The sequence below is a fragment of the Opisthocomus hoazin genome, chromosome 6 (genome assembly GCF_030867145.1).
Source record: "Opisthocomus hoazin isolate bOpiHoa1 chromosome 6, bOpiHoa1.hap1, whole genome shotgun sequence".
Taxonomy (NCBI): domain Eukaryota; kingdom Metazoa; phylum Chordata; class Aves; order Opisthocomiformes; family Opisthocomidae; genus Opisthocomus; species Opisthocomus hoazin.
The window spans coordinates 4,128,093-4,149,774 of NC_134419.1; the positions used below are offsets into that span (position 1 = coordinate 4,128,093).

The window sequence follows — 21,682 nt, forward strand, 5'->3', positions numbered from 1 at the left end:
AAGGAAACGTTCAGGGTCGGCTGCTGTGGGGAGGCTAAAATAATTTGCCCTGAATTTACAGCCTGTAATTTAATCAGCAGCGCCAGCCCTCGCCTGCGCGGAATGGAGCGGGGGCAGAGCTGGACCCACGGCTCCCGGGGAGGATGTCCCAAAAGCCACCCCACCGGGGACAACCCCCAAGCTCCCGGAGGGTCCAACCCTGGGACGCAGTGTGGCAAAGCGCGGGCTTTTGGGGAGGGATTGAGGGTTTACGGAGCAGCGGGCTGGGGTACGTGCGCTGGGCGCGAAAGCTTCAGCCCGTGCCTGAACCCGAAGCATCGAGGGGAGGAGGAGGAGGAGGAGCTGTGAAAAAGCTCAAGGCACGGCAAGCGAGGGATGCCCTTTCCTTCACATCCGAATGGGGAGAAAATACATAACTGTAATAATAAATAGCGGGTTTTACGAACAATTAGGATTCCACTGTCTCTTTGAAGGGTTTGAAAAGCTGACATGATGTTTTGGGTTCTCCAGATTCAGCTTTGAGGCCTCAACCAAGAGAAACATTCAGCCCCGCTGTGTACAGCAGTGACCACAACAAAGATTGTGGTTTCTCCCACACTCGCCTTAAATAGATCTAAATTAATGCTATTCATCATTGGGTGGAAAAGAAGGGAAATATAAAAGTGCAGCCGCTTGTAGACAAGCCAGCAGCGTCGGGCAACTTTCTTACCACTCCAAGGCTGCTCCCGCTTCCACGCCTCGCAGCCCGCCGGGGCAGGGGGTATGGAATAACGTGCCCCTATATCGGCCGAACCCATCACCTGGAAAACATCCCGGGCATACGAAACGCGTCTTTATCCCGTGTTTATTTGTCGTTGCTGTTGTTGTTGTTGTTGTTGGAGAACGGCGAAAGCTAAACCACATGACTGAACGCCTGCCAGGGGTTCGTGATAGAGCAAGACCGTCCCAAGTGCCGCACCAGTTAGTATCCGAATTCTCACGGATACTCACCGGCTCAGTTACAGCTGCGCGGGGACAACAGTTGTCCCACCTAAATCCTGCTTCTGTCAGCTACCGCCCTGCTCGCGGCTGCAGCGGGCGGGCGGTCCCGCTCCCCGCAGCCGAGGGCATCGATGGATGGAGATCTCTTTCTGCCCCACGCGGGGCGCACGGACCGGCGCGTTTCGTGCACGCCCGTGATCGGTGGGGGCATGAAATTTGGGGGTGTCGGGGAGCTGCTGCTGTCACCTCCCCGCTTCTCCTGACCGAGATCCACACCCGGGCTCCCACCACTGTCTTCCTAGGGGCACTTCTTGCAAGGCTTAAGCAATGCGAAATCTCCTGGTATTCCTGGAGGGCAGAAACGCCGTGAGATGTCTTCATTTCACTTTTTTCTTTACAACTACAGATGTCTCACCGTGGCAAAAATTAAGGGAGAGCAAAAAAAAAGCCCCTACGAGCCCCCAGACATTAAAATCTCAGCTGAACATTGAACTGCTCAAGTTCCCCTGGGTGTGTGCGGGGAGCCCTGTACGGGAAAGTGTGTGAAATACCTGCTGCAGAGCCGGCTGAGCATTTTTTGGTACAAGTAATCTGTCCGTAGAAATGCCCGGGGACTATGAACACCGCAAACAAAAACTTCGAGGACCGTTCCGGATGTACGCCGGAACAGCCACGGGCTGGCAGTAGGTTTTCCAAAGCCTTCTATACGGAGGGAACGGCACGGATGCTTTAAAAGTCTTCCGATACATGTAAAAATGACATCTATATTACACATTATCTCCACAGAACAAACACCATTTGAAACGTGCCCCTTTTTAACTACCATCATGAGCTGTCTAAAGAGCATTTCGGTTGAAACTTGGGAGGAAAGGAGGGGGGGGAGGAAAAAAAAAAAAAAAAAAGCCCACTGATCTTACACCTGCTCTTTAGCAGTGGGAAGTGGGTTCTCAATCTGTTAACATGACCATCTGGCCAATCTGCATATCACGGCTATCTGGATTACTGTACGATGGAATGACAATAACGTAGCCAAAACAAAAGTAAAATGCATCAAAAAAAAAAAAAACTAACAGCAGCGCAGCCCTTTTGATTTCAAATTAAATAATAAATGTGGTATCACAGCAAAGCGCGAAAGTCAGCTAAATAATTAAAAACGAGCCTTCGCGACGGCATAATTAAGTAAACAATACGGTGTGTGTTTCTATAGGAGCCAGCAATAGTTTCCACCGGCGAAGGCTCCACTTTTGCAAAGCAGCTACTGGTTCGGGACGCTGCGACGGCTCTGGCTGCTGCGCGGTAGCGTCAGGACACCGCTCGCCGCCCCGCAGCATGCCGAACCGGCTGCGGCTGCTAACGGGATTAACGCAGCAACAATCAATACCAGTTGTACTCAAAGATTACGGCGCAAAGCTTTCTGTACCTTTCAGACCCCCCCCCGATACCTCCACGGGTATTTTTGGCTATCGGCAGCCGCTTTCTGCATTAACCAGTCTTTGGGTTATTCCCATCGATGCCTCTCTGCGCTGGTCCAAGTAGGAACGTTTCAAATCTGCCGATGGGAAGGTCAAATGGGTCTGCTGAAAGTTCAAGGTCACGTTCTCTATACCATCACCCAGGCAATTAGCCACAGAGCATATTTAGTCACTAAATAAATTTTCACAGTCGCAGAAATAAGGCTGACTTGGTGCGTGTGCGCTGGCCTCTATTCTAAACACAAACAGCAAAATGAGCTCGTGTAAACAAAACCCTGTCTCCAGATTTTTCTTAAATTTTGGATTTTCAGATGTCCCTCTGCAAGATTAAAAGATTTTCTCTGCCACAAATACCTCGCTAGCTTAATTCTCGCCCGACGCGTGTAACGATGGCCTTCCAAAAAAACAAATCGGGCGTCGCAGCATCGCCTCCTGGCCTGCCACCCAGCTTCGTCCACTGGAGAAGCCTCTAAAAACGCTGACCTCTCGCAAAATTTAACTACTTCCATTGCGACTCTGTTCTCCAATCTGATCACATTAGCAGAGGGAACTCCAAAGCAGTAAAAAACTCCAGAAAGTTCTCGGTTGAGTGCCTACTAATGAACAAAGGTTAACTTTATCTAAAAGGTCAAATGCCTGGTGGCTAAGGTTGTGACCTTAACAACTTAAATTGTGACCTTGCCACGTGCCTAGTATATTGTAGATTCTGATACAGATCATCTGGTAAAGGGCCGGTCATAAATTAGCTTTACTGTTTGACTCCCACAAAGAAAATGGTTTGCCACAATGGTTTCCAACTCGTCATTTGATACGAGAGCAGCATAAGTGAAAACTAAAAAGCCAACCCAAGTTCAGGGTATGAAAATGCCGCCTGCTTTTAGTTAAGCAGATTAGAAACTGCAAACTGAGAGCAAGACTCGAGATTTCAATACATTTTTTGGTCAACCTCTCATTCACAAGACACCATTCTTCCTTTCCTTTTTTTTTTTTTTATTTTCTTTTTTTTTTTTTTTTGGTGTTAAAAAACAAAAATGACACGTAGTTTGCCTATTTGCATATTTTTGTTTTCTCTTCCTAGCCAGTTCTTAAAGAGAATAATTGATTTCAGTAGCTTTGTAAGAAGCACTATTGAAATCTGCGCACATGTGTTCCCTTACAGATGATAGTGCCCACTGCAGAAAAAGCGTGGATTCTAAGCAATAATTATTGTGCGTGTTTAAAAGGAGAGGGACATCTCGCTGCCGAAGCCATCTTGAATAAGGGCATTTTGGAAGAGAATACTGCCCCCCCCAAATAAAAAAGAAGACGAAGAGTGGAGGAAAAAAAAAAAACCCAAGAAAAAGAGAAGCGAGCACTATGGGTGAAAAGGTCACAATGGTTTTGGCACGTATCTTCAAGCACGTTTCGGAGTCTGTGCCTCCTGCCAATACTGGCAACTTCTCAAAACTTTTAAGGAGGTAAAAACATTGTTTCGTGTTTACAAATCTTCTGTGCTATAGCAGATGCTTGTCAAATCCGCTATCTGTAAGTTGACCAGCCTACCTAACGTTCGCGCTGGTGACTTGCTCCTCGTAAATAAGCGGTCCGGACATTTGGGGAGCGAGGTCGGATGGAGTTTGAGACAAAGGACCCTTAATATTTTTCTTCTTTTGTAATTTTCCTGTTGCGCACCCGGCAGAAGCTGCCATTACTGCGGGTCTGCGGGAACCAATGGCTGTCAACTTGGCCAATGTTCAGGTGTAACAAAGACTGCCGGGATACATCGGAGGGGGGGAAAAAAGGGAGGAAAAAAAAAGAAAAAAAAGGTAGCCTATATGCGAGGCTTTCGGTACACCTCCATGAAGCGATACAGGCGGCGACCATGCTGTGCCACCTCCTAAACATCACCTGGTCCCCCTCCCTCCACGGTGCGGTTTAGCAGGGAATACGCCAGCGCACGCTACCGCATCGGGAGCACAATGCGACGCGCGCGACCAGCAAACAACGCGAACCCGCGCGGGCTACACCGGCGCGTTCCTGCCTACACAAACCCACCGATCTGACCCCAAAAACCCGAGCCTAAGCCTCACGCTAAGTTTCCGCGGCAAGTGTCTACTCCGCAGAACAATTAGCGCAGTTGCTGCCTGTTGACGAGGACGGCAGAAATAAATAAGAAGTTCGCTATCAAGGCTGCTGTTTGCCAACGGCGTGTTGATAAGATGCTATATCCCTGATCACAATATTGAACTTTTACAACATCCATTGCCTGGCCGTTAGAGCAGGGAGAGGATCCCTTCAAGCTCCCTGGAGTACTTGCACCCCCGGGTTTGGCCTTTTTCTCCCCATCCCACCTTTCTGTGACCCTACACGCAGGTTAAACCAAGGCTGTTGGTTTCTATTAACAACTTTTGCACTGTGCAGAAGGCTGCTTTTCGTTTAGGAAACGCAACACGGACCACTATTTACCGGCACCACACTATATATAAATCTGAATAACAAAACCCTGCGTGCCATGTATCACTACATCGCAGTTTTCAGCCACGGCTATTGAAGCAGTTTGAGTGCATCACCCTGCTCCGAGGTACGGAGGAGGAAACTGAGGCAGGAAAAAAAGGGATGCGAGCCCCTGCTCTCCTCGGGGCCGGTGATGGGAGGGGACCTGCAATCCCCCGGCCCCAGTCTCCCTCTGGTTAGCCATTGACTGGTAATCCTTCCTTCGCCATGCCCCATAATAAATCGCAGAGTAAATAAATCGTTTTCCACAATATTTGCCTACCTCCTCTTCGCCACAAACGTGCGACATGATTTACTGCATCGCGCAGAAGTGCAAAGTAAATTTCGCAGCTTATCTGGAGGAAATACCGTGAGGATACTCGAAAGTTATCTCCGAACGGGGACCGGTACCCGTAAAATCACAGCGGCGACGCCGCCTATCGCAACAACCACCGCCGCGACCCAGCGCGGAAAAACTTTTGGCATAGCCGAAACTTTCCGCGAGCCCCTCCGGGAGACGGTGGCGTTGGGAACGAGGGCTCTCGCCGCTGCAGTGCGCTCCGTTTCTACAAACACGACTCCTCTCCCCTCCCGCTCCTTTTTCCCAGCCCCTCCACTTGCGAGTCAGGCTGAAACCCAGCGGGACCCGTGCAGGCTGCGCGTGAAAACCGGGGCCTAGCACTTCACAGGCGCGCATTTTTCTGCCATATAATCACTCAGGAGAACAACAATAGCCTATTATTTTATCCAGCCAACCTACTGCCCATCCTCCGAGCGCAGCGAGTCACGCCGCGGGCGCGCCGGAGCCGGAGATGCCAAGATTTTCGTTTTCATCACAGGCAAAAACACATCTCGCCCCCCCCATAAGCACAATAAGCTTCTAGGTGTGTAAACTGTGATATTTAGGGGGGGGGTTGCTGTCAAGGGGCTGTCTTCTCCTTTCCCCCCGAGCCCCGTCCTGCGGGATTCACACTCCCCATCCCATCCTCGTGGGGTGAGGATACCTGGTGCTCTGGACCCACGGGCCTCCAGCACCTCTAGCCCTCTCAGACTACTTTGTGCATAACACATACAAACTTTTTTTTTTTTTTTTTTTTAATTAAAATCTATCTGCTTTCCCCCAAAATCAGGATGAAGGAAGCCGTGTCCGGCTGCAGTCCCTCCTAGGACAACATTTGGGATAACACCTGTGAAGGATGCCCGAAACGCCGTTAACCCTGGGAAACCGAGAGCCGCATTTACACGGCTGCACCTTAAAAGCCCATTAAAAAAAAAAAAGAAAAGAAAACAAAATTAAAAAAAAAAAAAGAGGGAGAGTTTTGGCACTCCCCTCGGCGTCCCCCACTCCCTCCCCGGCTCATGCAGCCGCTGCCCGGGCACGGCACCCGGCACCGAGATAAACCGAAAAGTTGGAGAAGGTGGTATAGAAAGGCACTTACCTGCTGCGTGCACAAAGTATGCCAAATATAAATCGAGTTCCTTAACAGAAACTCCTATATGGTGGGGCTGTACGCACAGCCCGGGGTTAGAGCACTGTGGGGACTTTACAAGGCGCTCGCCATCAGTACTTTCGAGCGGAATACCTTTAAATAAAATCACCATAACAAGGTCCAACCTCCAGACCTTATCTGCCTGGCGAAGGCAGTCAATTCTTCTCATCTTGCCCTTCTGGTCTGGATTGGAAAGAACGCAACACGGAGGCTTTTTTCCTGTGACTGTGAGAACAAAATCCTCCCGAAATTCAGGCCTGATATCTTTCCGGAGCTTTGCCAGAAGTCTGGATGCCCATTTTTGCTTTACCTCGGGTTTTTCACTTAGCAGTTCGTCCTTCACGGCTCTCTCTTCCTCTTTTGACATGCGTTTTTCATGTTTTTTGAAGTATTTTCTTTTTCGGGCTTGCAGGTTGAACCATGTGTACGCAAACGCTCGGACGTGAGGCAGAAGTGCTTCGATGAAGGGATGAAATTCATCCTGAAAAAGTTACAGAGAAGGGTCGGTGTCACCGAAACCATCAACAGAAAGCCTCCAGAAGCGGGGCTGGTCGGGACGGTGGGAATTAGGAGGGTGCTTACACGTTCTACGGGACGCGGACCCCGACCCCGCTTCGCCTCGCACCCGCACAACACCTCCGCGCCCACCCCCCAGACACGGGGTCCCACTCCAACCGGTGCAACGCCGATGGGCCCCCTTTCCCAAACTCCGAACCGCTTCATAAAAAAAAAATTTAAAAAAATATATATATATATATGTATAAAAAAGGGGGAGAATGAGTTAACAGCTGCAAGCCCGGCCGCGCGTCCACTTGCGGAGCGCGTATCTCCCGTTGCTCTCTCCCTGACCCCGCCGCTTGCGGTGCAGCCAGCGCGTGCCCGCCAATTTGGCAAACCCTAAACGTTCGGATGCCAATCGATGTTTGCGTGGGGAAGTCTAAAGTATAGTAAAACTTTTCCTCAGATCTATTTGGAAATAGCGGCAGGCGCTATAGCCAAACGCCAATATAGCCGCGTGTGCAAATACAATGAAGGGCGGTTTGCGCTCCGTTTCCTAAACGCTGAAGGGAGCGGAAAGCAACGCCGCTGATTTATCCCGCGTCCGCAACACTAACGGACACTAAAATCCTAGAGAAAGCAAGTCCTGCCATTTATTAAAAAAAAAAAAAAAAGTTATGTTTATATTTAGTCATAAAGAGAAAGCTCTGATATTCGGGCACATTAGGACAAGCCAAACTCCGAGCCTTTCTCGAAAACAAAAAGAAAGTGGGAAAATTGAAAAACGCGGTAACAGAAAACCTTAGGGCTACTTGCGCGAATACGCGAAGAATTCTTAATTTTTTTTTCCTTTATACGTTGTGTCGCGTTTTCCTATATTTAAAAAGAAACACCCTACTTGGAAAGTTAGTTGGGCCATCCAGAGACACTGCTGGCTTTGTGTAACGATGAGTTAAAGATCACCCCTCTCCCTTGGCACGAAAATAACCACGGTTAAAATTATGCTGACAATTAAAGAAAAAAAAAAAAGCAAGAAAGACCCTCCGATTCTGTTAAAAAAAATTAAAAAAAAATATACATATCTCCTCAAAAAGCACTACATAAATCAGCCAGAGAGATCAAAACATATTATAATATACTGGGACCGCGCTTTTTGTTTTTGTCTGAATAACTGAACGCCCCAACTCCGGGCCGCGGATACAAGCGCACGTAGCCTGCGCGGGCCCGATCCAGCACAGCGTGCTGGGGACCTCCCCGCTGCCCCAGGTCCTCCTCCTCGCAGGATTGGGCCCTCCAGGAGGGAAAAATAAAGTAATTTCTGCAATGCTTCCCCCCAGCGTGGCAAAAGCCACCCGCTGCCCACCCTTGCAAGGCAACGCTGGGGATTTTTTCAGATTAACTAACTTTTTTTTTTTTTTTTTTAATAATTATCCCACGGAGCGCGTTTCCTACCCAAATCCTTTCAGGCCGTGCAAATGTTGTTATTAAAGCAGACATCTCACGTCCCTTCGACACCTTATTTCAACTTGCATTTTCTTTTCAAGAAATAGGAAAAATCGAGGAATCGACAGTAGAAATATCTCCCAGCAAAATCCTGTTGTAATTCAAGACCTTCTGCTGACTTGCAAAAGCTTCCATCGCACTTACTCCGAGTGGCCCCTGAATGGTAAATACCCAAACCTACGGGTAATACCACAGCGTTTATTCTTATTTTAAACACAGATTGTTGCAAACTACCAAAACCGGCACAATATCTCACTCCAGCACAGCGGCGCGGCAGCGATCGCAAGAGACTGTTCAAATACAGGCAGGTAAAACGAAACAAATCACAACAACGCTTGGCACATCTCCCTTTTTTATTTTTTTTTAAATTTTATTTTCTCCCCCCCCACACACACACACACACTGGAAAAGTTTCAAATCTCAATAAAGTTTTTTTCCGGGGGAAAAAAAAAAAAAAAAAGATTGCTGCGAGTTTGCAGTCGGCAGATTCAAAAAAAGTGAGAGGAGGCACAATCCCAGCACATGGAGCTGCTCTCGCCCACCAGAAACAGCTCTCGCACGGGGGGGGGGGGGGGGAGGCTGGGAAGCGGGGGGGGGGGGGGGGGGGAAAGAATAAAAATATAATAACCACAGGTCCTTAACAAGCTATTAAAAATCATAAACCCTCCCTTCGGAGCCCTCCTGTCCTTCCCCACTCGGGGAGCGCAGGAAAAAAGGCCCTTTTGTCAAGTGGAAGTTTATCTGCGAAGGTCCGCGCAGCAGAGCCTCCGCCAGCGAGCCAGGGGTTCCCAGTTCCCAAGCGCGCCTTGCTGCACCCCAAAACCTTTCAACTTTTCCTGCTTTCAGCGGCGCTTTGTCCTGCCCGATCTCGTGTGCTCGGGACTTTTTTTGGCTCGACGCTGGATGCTGTCCAAGAGAGAGTCGCTTTAACCTGCTCTAGAGCCGATTTCTACCATGTGAACCTGAAAGGGGAGGTAAAAACAACACCCGAAAACAAAAAAAAACCCCACAAAAAACCCATTTTAAAATACTACAGGGAGATGGGGAAGGTTAAAAAAAAAAAAGTGCTTTTTGGTGTAAAGTCAGGGTGCGTGGCTGAAGCAAACGCGCAGCCCCGCTGCTCGGCGCGCGAGGTGCGCACGTCCCTGTCAGCCCCCGACGTGCCTTTTCAAAATGGTGTACGAGGAGAAGAGGTTAATGACTCATAAACAGAGCAACTTTCAAACTGTCTTGGTAAACACGCCGCTCCGTAAAATCGCCCCGCTTCCATCTCGGCGGCGAGGTGGAAATAAAAGCACTCGGGACTGATCAAACAAAATCGGGCTGGAAACAGGAACGGGGGCGGGGGAGCAGTTTCTGCACAATACAATTATTTATTTCAGTGTTATTATAACCCCCCCTCCAAAAAAAAAAAGTTTGGGAGATGGGTCAACGCCAGCGTGCTACCAGATGTGCGGACTGGTCTGCAGGCTCGCTGCAAAATATCAAGATTTTCAGGCAGTGGTGGAAAAGGAGCCGATCTTTCCCTTTCCCCAAGTTCGCTTTAAGGGAAACTTTCAGAGTATTTGATAAAGACGTTTGCTTCCCGCCCTCGCTGCCTGATGGGTCACCTAAAACTCAAAGGCACTAGAAAGCGAGAATAAAAAGTTGTTTTGTGGTTTTTGTTCTGTTTTTTTTTTTTTATATTATTTTTTTTTAATTTCATTGCACCACTCTCCAAAGTTTGAGGCTCCAGCTCTCCCGAGGACAGCCCGCTTCTAAGCAGCGCCTCGAATTCTGGGCCGCACAGTCCCGCACCGCTCCTACCGAAATCCTCCTCCGCTCTTCGGAAAGGTGGGGGGGGGAACAAAAAAAAAAAAAAAAAAAAAAAAAAAATAGAAAACCCAAACCACCAGAACCTACAACAAAAGAGCCCCGAAACTCAGCCCAAAGGCGCCGGCAATAATGTAACACTGCAAAGGAGTCTCTTGAAACAATCTATTTCTGCTGATCTGTTTGAAACGGAGCCAGCCACGGCGACCCCTGCTCGTATTTTTACAATCCGTTTGCTTGTAAATCTATTAGGAGATGCGCGTGTGTCCCCCAACTATTTCCTAGCTCTTCGGCAGATCTGGAAACGCAACGACATTTGGATTTTTCCTGAGAGGTGACAGAAAACGCCCGTGCCATTTCAGTCCCGGTGCTGGGAGAAGGACGCTCGGAAGGAGGATTTCTGCTTGTTTTCCCTTCCTAACCCACTTTCGAGAGCTTCCCTTTAAATCTGAACCAAAACTTCAGACTAAAAAAAAAAAAAAAAAAAGAGAAATAAATAATAATAACAATAATAATAAAAAATCTCTGTCCCAAAACTCAAGTCAATAAAAGCTCCCGAAATGAAAAATAGGAACTGGCTTGCAATCGCCCCCTTTTCCTACAGCAAACGACCGAGGCACCGAACCGATCCTTCGGAGGGAAGAGTTTGCCAGGAGGCCTCTCATCCTCCCATTACTTTTCCGAACGTGCAACAAGAACGCCAGATCTGCCCAACTGAGCAGCGCCTGGCTTTTTTTTCTTTTATTAATTAAAAAAAAAAAAGGGGGGGGGGGAGGTTTGGACCCGGGTGCCAGGACAGGGACCCCCCGGCCCGTGGGTTGATTTTCTCTCTCCTCGAGGCGCAGCGGGGCCTAGCACAGCGCGAGCGGCCGCACGTGCGGCTGCCCCGCGACGCGGTAACGCCGCTGCCCTGCGCCGAGCCCGCTGCCTGCAGAAGCAGAGCTGACCGAAAAAAAAATAAAGAAAAATAATAAAAAAAACCCAAACAACATCCCCCCCACCGAACCCCCCAGGTATTTCGCAGAGTTGGAGAAACTTTGGCCGGGCGGAGCGCGGAGTCGCACCCCGCAAACTCCCCCCCCCCCCACCCCAGCTCCCGCTTCCCTCCCGCCTCGCACCCAGTGTGCGGTTGGGGGGCTGCGTGGGTTCTCCCCACCAGGCACCCCCAAATCTGGGGGAGGGGGGGGGGGCTGGGGAAGGACTCGGGGGGGGGGCACACACGTACTGTGGCGAGGGAAGGGGACGAAACTTTGGCTGCCTCCCCTCTCGCCCCGCGTTCCCTCGGCTTTTTGTCGCCGGGAAGAGCCCGCGGAGGCTTTCTCAGCGGAAGGAGGGGGGGGGGGAAAAAATAATAAAATAAATAAAATAAAATATTCAAATTAAATTAATAAGAATAATGTAGTCAAAATCTCCTGCAGGAGGAAATAATCTGGGGTTTGAGTCCACCACAAAGCGTTTCCTCGTTAAACCATTATATCCTGCTAATTGAAGGTGTGTAATTTAGCGTCCTGCAGCAGCGCGCGGGGAAAGGGGGGGGGGAGGTGGGGGGGGGGGGCCGGGCTGCGCTCCGCGGCCGCGCAACCCCGGGGGGGGGGGGGGGGGGTCGGGTCACCGCGGGGCGACCCCCCCTTCCCTCCCCTCCCCGCGCAGCCCCGTCCCGCCGCCAGCAAAAGTTGCGCCGAGTCCCGCGCGGGGGGCCCGATCCTGGGGGCGGGGGGCAGTGGGGGGCACACGGGACACACGCGACAGACGACACGCGCGGGACAAGTTTGCGGGGGGGGGTGGGGTGCGTGTGTCGTGTGTGTCCCCCCCACCTCCCCGGTCCGCGGCGGGGTCTGGCTCTGCGGGTGCGTAGGGTGCGCGGGGGGGGGTGGGGGGGACCGCAGCGCACCCAGGTGCTGGGGGGGAGCCGGGGGGGGGAAGCGCGGAGCCGGCGGGACCGGTCCCCCCCGCGCAGCCCCGGGCGGGGGTCGGCGGCCGTGCGGGGGGAGCCGAGCCGAGCCGAGCCGAGCCGCGGCATCGATCGCGGATGACCAAGCACGGCGGGGCCGTGCGGGGCCGTCCCGCAGCACCGCACCGCGCCGCGCCCCCCCCCTCCCCTTATTAATTAAACCATTAATAAGTAGGCGCCATTAGCCATGTGCCGACACAAATGGCCGTGCGGGGAAAGAAGGGGGGGGTGCAAGGGAAAGGCAACAAAGTTAGTTTCGGCGAGCTGCGTTCGTGCCCCTTCCCCGGCGCGCACAGCCCCAAACCCCCCCCCCCTCAACCCCCCCCCCCGCAGCGCCGGCCCCGCCGCGCCCCGGCAGCCGCTTACCTGGGTGAGACAGAGCGGAGAATACATGACTGCTGCGGGGGGCTGCGGTTTGGAGGTGTGCGTGTGCGGGGAGAGAGGGAGAGAGAGAGAGAAGGGGGGGTGGGGGGGGAGAGAGAGAGGGAGAGGGAGAGAGAGGAGGGGAAAAAAAAGAGAGAGAGAGAGAGAGAGAGGAGAGGAGGGGGAGCCCCGAGCCTGCTTCTTGCTTTCACATTTCCAACTCTGCCAAACTGCAGCCAGCGCGGAGCCGCTCCATGAGCTGAACTTTAACCCCGCCTCGACTTTTCCCGCACTACGCGCTCGGCATCGCCTGCCCCGCGCGCCGTTAAAGGCACAGAGCGCGCGCCCGAGCGCGCCCTCGGCTGCGCGTTCCCCCCCCCCCCCCTCCCGCAACACCACCACCCCCCCCCCCCCCCGCTTCTTTTCCCTCCCCTCCCCAACTCCCCGCTTCTCCCGTTTCCGCGCCCCTCCGCGGCCACCGGCTCCGCGCCCGCCTCAGCGCTCCGCGCCCGCCCGCGGGAGGCGGGGAGGGGCGGGGAGGGGGCTGCGGTCCGCCCCCCCCCCCCCCCCCCCCCCCGCCGCCCCGCAGCCGCGGAGAGCCGGCCGGCCGCAGCCAACTTTGCTGGGTTGTTTGGGGGTTTATTTTTTTTAATATATATATTTTTTGGGGTTTTCTCATCCTCCCCCCCCCCCCGGCCTGAGAATGCGGTTTGGGGGGGGGGGGAGCGGCGCTGCCTCCCTAAATTCCCTCCTTCGCAACTTTGCCTTCGGCACTTGTCATTCTGGAACCAAGCGCTCAGGGGTCCTTATTCCACTTTAATAATCATAATAATAATAATTATTATTATTAACCCCCGCGATGCATAAATTCACACCCCCCTCCGCACTGCTAAACCCCCTCCTTAAAAGCGACGTGCTTAAAATTATATACAGATACATAAAATAATAACACCCCCTTCTCGAGCGCGTCGTTCTGGCACCGGTAACGTTGGGGTTTGGGGTTTGGGCGCTCTCCAAGCCCGCTCGTGGGGGGGGGTCCTGCGTGGTTTATATCCCCCCCCCTTAGAGAATAGCGTTTCACAGTGATGGAGCCGTATGGGGGAGCCACGGGGGGGGGGGACACAGGGGAAACCCCCCCCAAATCCGATTTATAGGGGAAAAAATCCCCCCCTCGCAGCTTATTTAACGGGGGGGGGGGAGTTGCGCGGGGGCGGAGGCCTCCGCCCCCGCGCAAACCCCCCCCCCCCCCCCCCCCGCACCGTTCCCAACCTTTCGCGGTTTGCAGCATTATCTTGAAGTAACTTTTGCCGCCCTTCGGGAGACTTTTGGCCGCGGGACCGGCCGGTTGCGCCCTCTAGGCAAGCGCAGCCCCTCCGCAGCCGCGGACACCCCCCCTCAAAATAAAAAAAAAAAAATTAAAATAAAATATATATAGATAGATATATATATAAGGAGGGGATGACGCGGAGGGAGCGGGTGGGCGCGCAAGTTGTTCTTCTTCTCTCCCAACTCAGCGTTTCGCTGAGCGCGCTCTAAAAAATAAATAAATTTTTTAAATTTTATATTTTTTTTAAAAAGCGCTTTTTTTCTTCCTTCCCCCCCCCCGCGTGTTTTTTTGTTTTGTTTTTTGGGGTTTTTTTTCGGAGGTTTCCGCGGGGCGCCGCCAACTTCGGCGGAAAAGGCAAAAAAAAAATTAAAAAAAAAAAAAAAAAGAGGGGGGGAAGGGGGAAAGGCGCGCCCCTCCCCCCCCGGGGGAGTTCAAACGTCGCAACACCCACCCCCGCCGCTGATTGGGCCGCCTCTCGGTGACGTCACGGCGCCCCGCCCCGACGATTGGCCCCCGCCGCGGTCCGTCACGCCCCCCGCCTTTCTTTGTGCGCGGCCGCGGGAGCCGCGGGTGCGCGCGTAGGCGCGGCCCCGCGGAGTGGGGGGGTTAAAATCTGTCAAGCTCAGCGGTTTTCTCAAATCCCCGGGAAAAATCAAAGAAAAAAGGGAAAAAAGAAGAAAACAAACAGGCAGCCCCGGCGCGGGCGCCCGCGCTCCCTCCGCGCCCAGCCCCCGCCCAGCCGCAAAAGCGCGGCACCGAGCGGGTCGCGTTATATTATATAGAATATTTGATATTATTTAATCGCTAAAATAAACTTGCGGCCGTTGGGAACCCGGAAGGGAATAAACGCCGCAGCCAATTGCCGCCTGCCGCTAGGTGCTTTTTTTTTTCCTTTTGCTTTTTTTCGCTTTTTTTTGGCCTTCTTTTTTTATTTGCCCGGTGGCTCCCGGTGGGTGTGCGGCGCCCGGGACTTTGCAGAAGTTGCGGAGCGATTCGGCAGCAGCCCGCCTCCCTCCTCCCCTTCCCCTCCTCCTCCTCCTCCTCCTCCCCCCGCTAATTTCCGCAACCGCCGCGCATAGCAGCCCCGCACCGGGGGGAGGGCTCCGGGGGGCTCCCGGGCATCCCCTACCCCCCCCTCCGGCAAACTTACCTGGCACTACCACCCCCTCCCACCCCGCTTCTGCACGACCTCCCCCCCCCAGCACTGCACACCCCACCGGGGTGCGGGAGCGGGTGCGGGAGCGATGGGGGGGGGGGGAACAACTTTTCCCTGCAGCCAGAGGCGAGCTGCAAAGCCCCCGGCTGACACGGCGCCCCGAAAATAGCCCTGATTTCAGCCCTGAAAGGATTTCCTGGCTTTGTGTGTCTCTTAACTAGCCTTGGCCATTTTTTTTTTTTTGCAGAATAACCCTATTATTCACAGCTCCGAGGGGACAGGCTGCGAAAGTCACGTCATAAAAAAAAGCGAAAAAATAAAAGCAAAACCTTCAAAGGGCGTGAGAAATAAAGGCAAACAAACAATTGTCTGTAGCTCTCGGCTCCCCTTGATCGTGGATCCCCGCTTCATTAACAGCGGCAGCATTGTATTCCTAAAACTGGAAGCCTCAAGATGCGTGATAATACTGCAAAATTAATTTGGGGGGGGGGGGGTGGGAAGTGGATTTGAAGGTTAATTACTATTTTTTTTACAAGAAAGTGAGACTTGAACACACACAACTTCACCCATAACTTAACGAGCGGCACGGTTATCCCTCCGAATTTACTCCTTTTGATCGGCTCGAGCAGGTATTTACAGAGCAGAGAGAGGGGAAAAAAAGGAAATAAGAAAGGAAAAAAAAACCCACTTGGCGAGTGATTTTTGGTTCCAAGTTGGGGAGCCCGAGCCCTGCGCTGGTTCAACCTCCCGGCAGCGGCTCCGCTTTCTCGGTTACCTCCGGGTGACCCCTCCGAAGGAACCCGCCGATTCCCAGCGGTCTGGAGACCACAGGTTGGAAAACCACTGGTTTTGCATAAACTTCTGTTACTCGGCGCGGGCTGAGGTTGCGAGGCTTCCTCATAGCGAATTGTCGAAGGATGATGTGTGCGCTGCATAAATTAAAACATCATGTCCCCTTGCCATGTGAAAGCATTATTAAAAGAAGCATAATAAGGGATTTCCACCATGTTATCAAGCGTACAAAGAGAACTCCGAATGGGAGGGATGGCTGTCATCGGGGTAGAACAAGCTGGGATTTTGGAGAGGCTTGAGCAGGGCTCTGAATAGCCCGTCGGCTGGACGGGGATCAGCGCTGACAATAGCCGGTCTGTACGCGGGACGGCCCGTTAGCACCCAGCAGCCATCCTCGCAGGCCTGACCCTGACCGCGGGGCTCTTCAGGGCCCTCGGCCGCGCTCAGCGTGGCTTTGGGGGAGCCGCCGCGGCTGCTCGCCTGCCCCAGGCCGAGCTTCCCCTTACCGAGGGCCAGAAGCCCCCCAAAATCACTGGGGGCTCGATCCCGACCCCCTTTCCATCCAGTCTGCAGAGCCACACGCTGCTGTGACCCGCATCTGCAAAACCACTTAGAGATACAAATGCCATCACGGTGGATGGAAACCAATGCCCAGGTGTCTCCGTGTCATCCCACCGACGCGCTACGGAGCTGGCTATGACCCCCAGCAGAAATGCCGTGGAGGGGCCGTAGGTCAGTGCCGTGCCCAACCCGGTCCTGCCATCCTTCGTCAGATTTGTATGGTCCGAAGGTACCGACCACGAGAGGAGTCTGTAGGACTCTCCCTGGGGAAGAGACTGATTTATTCTTCCACGTGTACATACAGAACCGAGCAGAACGGGGTTTTCCTCCTCGATCTGAAGGCTCCAAACCCTGCGAATAAACACCGGCAACGGTCGGTCGTTGGCAAGGTCGTGCCAACGCCGCGTCGCCCCGAAACAGGAGGGCAGGTGGGCAGAAGCTTCAGCCTCCCGGATCTGAAGTTCAGGGGGTATCTTAAATAAGCAGGCTAATACCTGGGATGGACATTCTCGCCTTACTCCGCGAAACACGTGTGAATAATAAGGTTTTCTGCGTGCAGCGTTTTCTGCCCATCGCCGTGATTCCCAGCAGGAGAGCGGGGAGGGTGATGCGGCGCTGCAGCCCCCGTTGGACCGATGAAGGGGGCTGCACCAGAATGTGGGGTCTGGGCCACAAGTGCGTCGCCAACGCCGCGTACACGTGGGGACAGGAGTTAAAAGTTGCTGTGCTAAGGGCAGGTGGGAGTAACGGCACTAAAAAATGGTCAGTCCCGTCCGTTTCTCTGTGAAATCCCCTGCTTCCACCGTGAGTTACTGGAGGCATCGCTGCCTGGCACGGCCGTACGTGGGGCGCTGGCTCGGGAATGCGTTTCCACGGGGTCCCCAGTCTATCGCAAGCTGCGTCACGGAGGAAATAACCTCCCAGCAAAAGCGTGCAGGCTACGGAAAAGCAGCAAACGGAACGGAGAGAGGCGGGATGAGCAGTGTGTGTTTTCCCTTTTCGTTTCACTGTAGATCTAACGGGGACTGTAATATTATTATTATGCTATTTTAGTATAAATACCGCGTCGCAAGAAGAATTTAGTTGAAAAAACCGACATTCTGCCCAGTGAAGGTCCCCTGTGGAAGTGAACGCGGCTTAATAAGCTCGCTGTGATTTACTGGTGGGTTCAGGCAGCGCCCGCCGGCCCAGCCCTGCGGCAGAGCCCGGCTTCGCCGCGTGCCAGCGTGCACCTAAACGTCCCTGCCCACCGCGTCGGTGCCACCATCCGGCTGGGTAACCCCCCCCGTTCACGACCGGGAAAGTTGCCCTCAGATAGATTGTATTTGTACGGGGCGTTACCGCTGCTGGAAGCTGCCGGACACCTCTCACAAGGGTAGGAAATCATTCTGCGGCGATACCGAGGGGTCGCGGCGCGCAGCACTGATGCTGCCGACGTTTCAGCAGGGCGTTTGGCACAAAGGCTTTGGGTCTAACCGCGCACGCCTCGAGGAAAGTTTTGCTCGGATAAAGTTTGCGCAAGGGTGGTATAAGCGTGGCGTGGCGAATAACGTTTGTATGCCCGTACACACACACACCCCCCCCCCATATATTTTAGTATATTATATATCTACGCATGGTCATATTTACACAATTTATTTCTCAAAAGGAAAGTATTTCTTTGACACCGGTTTTCGTCTGGGAACATTTTACATTCAGGGTTTGCTCGTATCATAAAAGCTGAGATTGGAGACGTGGTGTGAAAAATAAAGCCTGAGAATTGCCAGGTGGGCTCTGTACGATTCAGGTGATGCCAGCTGAGGTGTGTCACAAAAAGGAAAGTTGTAGCTGAGAGAAAACAGGAATATGGTGCAAAAATGCCAAGGCCAGCACCTACCCTGCCGACAGCCAGCGGTGGTATTTCAGCCCTCACGAACACGCGTTCCCTACTGCCCTTTGCTGCGGGCTGTTCTCTGTGCTCTGTAACTTTCAAAAGGAGATGAGCATGATGTCCCCAAATAAATAAATAATAAAGAAAATCCAAACAGCAATCCGTTTCAGCGCTAAGTCATTGCTTCACATTTCTCATCTACGCTTGAAGTTCTGGGAAGGGAGGAGAAAAAAAAAATAATAAATCTGAGTGGCCTTTTCGGACCCAAACCGGGACAGCTTTGTACCCAGGTTAGGGGCCGGCGAGGAGGGCAGGGTGACAGGCGTGGGTTCAGTACTGCTTTCCTGGCAGGGTGTGTGTCACCCATAATTCATCTGCAAATCTCTTCCGCAACTGGTTTTTCAAAACAGTCGAAGCCCCGCTGACCCAGAGCAGCCTGAGGTCTGGTCGCTCTCCTCACCGGTACAGAGCAGTAAAGTTTTCCATCACAAGTTGTGCTGACTCCCTCTCTTTTCTGCCATGGAGAAAAAAAAACCCTTTTCAGCCTTAAATCAGGTATTCTGCAAAACGTGGTGAGGTCTATATTCGTGATGGGCAGGACAGGAACTGTCTAATATAGATATTTTAGAAAACACGCTTTTATCGCATAAACTTGGAACTAAATGAAATTTTAGGGAATAAAAAGTAATTCTCTTTGTGATTAGTAACTTTTCACTTCTTTTCTAATTTTACAGATCACTTCATAAGGTGCAAGGAGTGAATCGTAAAAGTCGCGTGCGTCTCACGTGCCAGGGTTGGTCGTAAGAACTCAAATCTGCACGAGAGCCGCCGCTTCTGCCTAAAAGACGTCGTAAAAAAAATATCACAGAGTGAAGCATACCCAGTCTGCTCTGCTTACTCCGCCTTTCCCGGTGCCCGCGGCTCCTTCGGAGCAGCGACAGAAATGTGTTGGTCTCAGCACCTGAATTTTTTTTTTTTTTGGAGGTCTTTATTACTGTAATTCACTGACCTGCCGCATTGTACGCCCTGGCAATATAGATGCACCCTGCGCCGGGACGCGATCTCTCTGGAGAGGCTGCTCTGGTTTTTTGCAAAAGAGAAGTTTTTCTTTAAAAAAAAAAAAAAGACAAAAGCAAGCAGTGTAATCCGCCTGTCACGATTGCTGCTCTTCTCTCCCAGCAGCGGGGAGAAGGTGAGCCCATCCTCTGCTCACCCGACTGGTGTGTGCACTCCTATACTGGCTGGGCTGGTTTCCGCAGGGTAACCCCCTTACAGGGCGACGCGCTCGGCTACGTTTGGATTTGGATTCCTGGAAAAAACCCACAGAAATCACGACACCGCCCCACGTCCGCCCGCCCGACCCCTCCGTTCACTCCTTGGATGACAAGGTTATCGCCGAGCCTAGGAGCAGGTGTACGGACGGGCGCGGAGCTCGCGGGGACAGGCGCGCAGGCTCCCTCAGAAAATCGAAAAGCCGAGCCCGGAGATCCCCCAGCCCGGCTCCCCCCTCCTGCAGGAGGAAATAAGCATTTCCTTAGAGATATTCTTTTTTTTTTTTTTAAATCCTCTTCAGATTCAGATTGTCGCTAAATATAGAAACTCTTGCAGCCACACAAAACATGCATCGCCCCGCAGCTGCTCATTTGCAATGTGTTCTGCACTTAAAAAAAAAAAATCTCTTAATGCTACAAATAAACTTTGGGAAAGTTACATCCCAATAAACAAAGAGGTGTTGTTTAAAATTACATGTGCTACCGTGTTATTAGGTCTCTACCGACACTACAATTATCTTTCGGAGCTGGCAATAACGTATTAGCTGTTCAGTCAGACGCAGAAATAGACTGGTGTGTAAGCCCTCTGCCATTTTTATGAATGGAAAATATTTTAAAAGATTGTTTCCGCTTTCTTCTTTGTCCTCTCCGCAGAAGGAGCCCCCCCACCCCCGCTGAGACTCTTTCCCCACGTCACTTTAATATTCATATATACTATCCATACATTGCGATACATGATTAACTGCCCCCCCCCCGCGCCCCGAATACATACACCTATTGGATTAACTACTCAGCCCTCGCTGGTGAGGAAAGCGGTATCCGTGATTTCTCGCTTTTATTTGCACGTACAGTTGTAGCTCTGCGGCACGACAATAAAAAAAAAAAAAAAAAAAAAATGAAAAAAAGCGCGAATAATCCCTACGCGGGAGCGCAGCAGCCGCCCTCCCCGCGGCACCGTTTTTCCTCGCCGAAGGGAGTTCGCAGCCCAGAGGTTTCTGCCCGGTTTTGCCCGATTTCTGCCTGGTTTCTGCCCACTCTCGGAGCAGAAGCTGCCCGGTGGTGACTGGACACCCCCCCCCCCACGCACAGCCTGGGCACCGCATCACTGGCGGGGGAAACATAGAAAATAGGGGAAAAAGGGGGAAAAAAAAAAAAAGTAAGTTTGCTGCTTGATTTTGCTCTGGCTTTGGGGTTTTATTTTGGGGGGGAGGGACATAAAAGATATAAAAATATACATAAAATAAATAAATACATATTAAAATATACATAAATAAATCTAGATAAATATATTATATTCTATAACATATATTATATTCTATAATAATATATATAACTATATAAATATATTATAAAAATATATAAATAAACCTCGCAACCTGCCATCTCTGCCTTCTCAAAGCCCAGTCAGGGGTAGCCATTTGCATCTAAGGTACAGGAAAAGGAAAGAAAAAGGAAAAACAAAAACCCCAAACCCAGCACTCAAACCGCAAGAAAGGAAAAAAAACCCAAAAAACCAAACCCCAAAAACCCCCAAACCCCCAAAGCCGGGAGCGGGTCGGGACCGCCGCGCCCGCGCAACCCCCGCCGGTCGCGCCGCCGGCTGCGGATTCTTCACCCTCCCCCCTTTCTCCCCCCTCCCCCCCCGTTTTTGGGGGTTCCCCCCCCCCCCCCTTTGCCGCAGTCTCCGTCCGGCGCTGGGGCGGGTCCCGGCACCCCGCACCGGCCGGGCTGATTTATCGCCGCTCGCGGTTCTGTCACGCTCAGTCACGCACACGCGGGAGAGCGGGGGGGGGGTGGGGTTGGGCAGCTCGGAGCCTCCCCCCTCCCTCCCAAATTAATTAAAAAAAAAAAAAGAAGAAAAATATCCGTGCGAAGAGAGCAAAGGGGAGGGGGGGGGAGCCCGGGCGAGAGCCGGAGCCCCCCGACCCCCGCCGCAAAATCCGGTCCCGGGAAAAGGGGGCGGCGGGGAGGGGCGGGGCGGAGGGAGGGAGGGGTGGGATGGGGGGAGCGAGGGAGGGAGGGATGGAGGGAGGGATGGGGGGAGCGAGGGAGGGAGGGATGGAGCAAGGGATGGAGGGAGGGATGGAGGGAGGGATGGATGAAAGGAGGGAGGGATGGGGGGAGGGATGGGGGAGCGAGGGAGGGAGGGATGGAGGGAGGGAT

At 52.4% G+C, this 21,682-nt stretch overlaps 1 protein-coding gene and 1 long non-coding RNA gene across 16 annotated transcripts in view; both read right to left on the bottom strand.

Annotated features, from left to right (window-relative positions):
• The window catches only part of NFIA (nuclear factor I A), a 361,042-nt gene that overhangs the window by 244,755 nt on the left and 94,605 nt on the right, over window positions 1-21,682 (bottom strand). For 8 of the 15 annotated variants that reach the window (XM_075424357.1, XM_075424356.1, XM_075424358.1 and 5 more), the window contains exon 2: window positions 6,365-6,896. In XM_075424357.1, the coding sequence (XP_075280472.1) occupies window positions 6,365-6,896 (532 nt within the window). Of the gene's footprint in view, window positions 1-6,364; window positions 6,897-12,545; window positions 12,909-21,682 lie in introns of those variants that run through there. The other 7 variants (XM_075424361.1, XM_075424369.1, XM_075424367.1 and 4 more) reach the window with 2 other exon arrangements.
• LOC142361726 (uncharacterized) lies at window positions 18,051-20,374 on the bottom strand. The gene is made up of 4 exons (XR_012764347.1): window positions 20,292-20,374; window positions 19,462-19,557; window positions 19,258-19,355; window positions 18,051-18,762 (listed from the first exon to the last, which is right to left on the bottom strand). It is a non-coding gene; the product is annotated as an uncharacterized LOC142361726 (long non-coding RNA).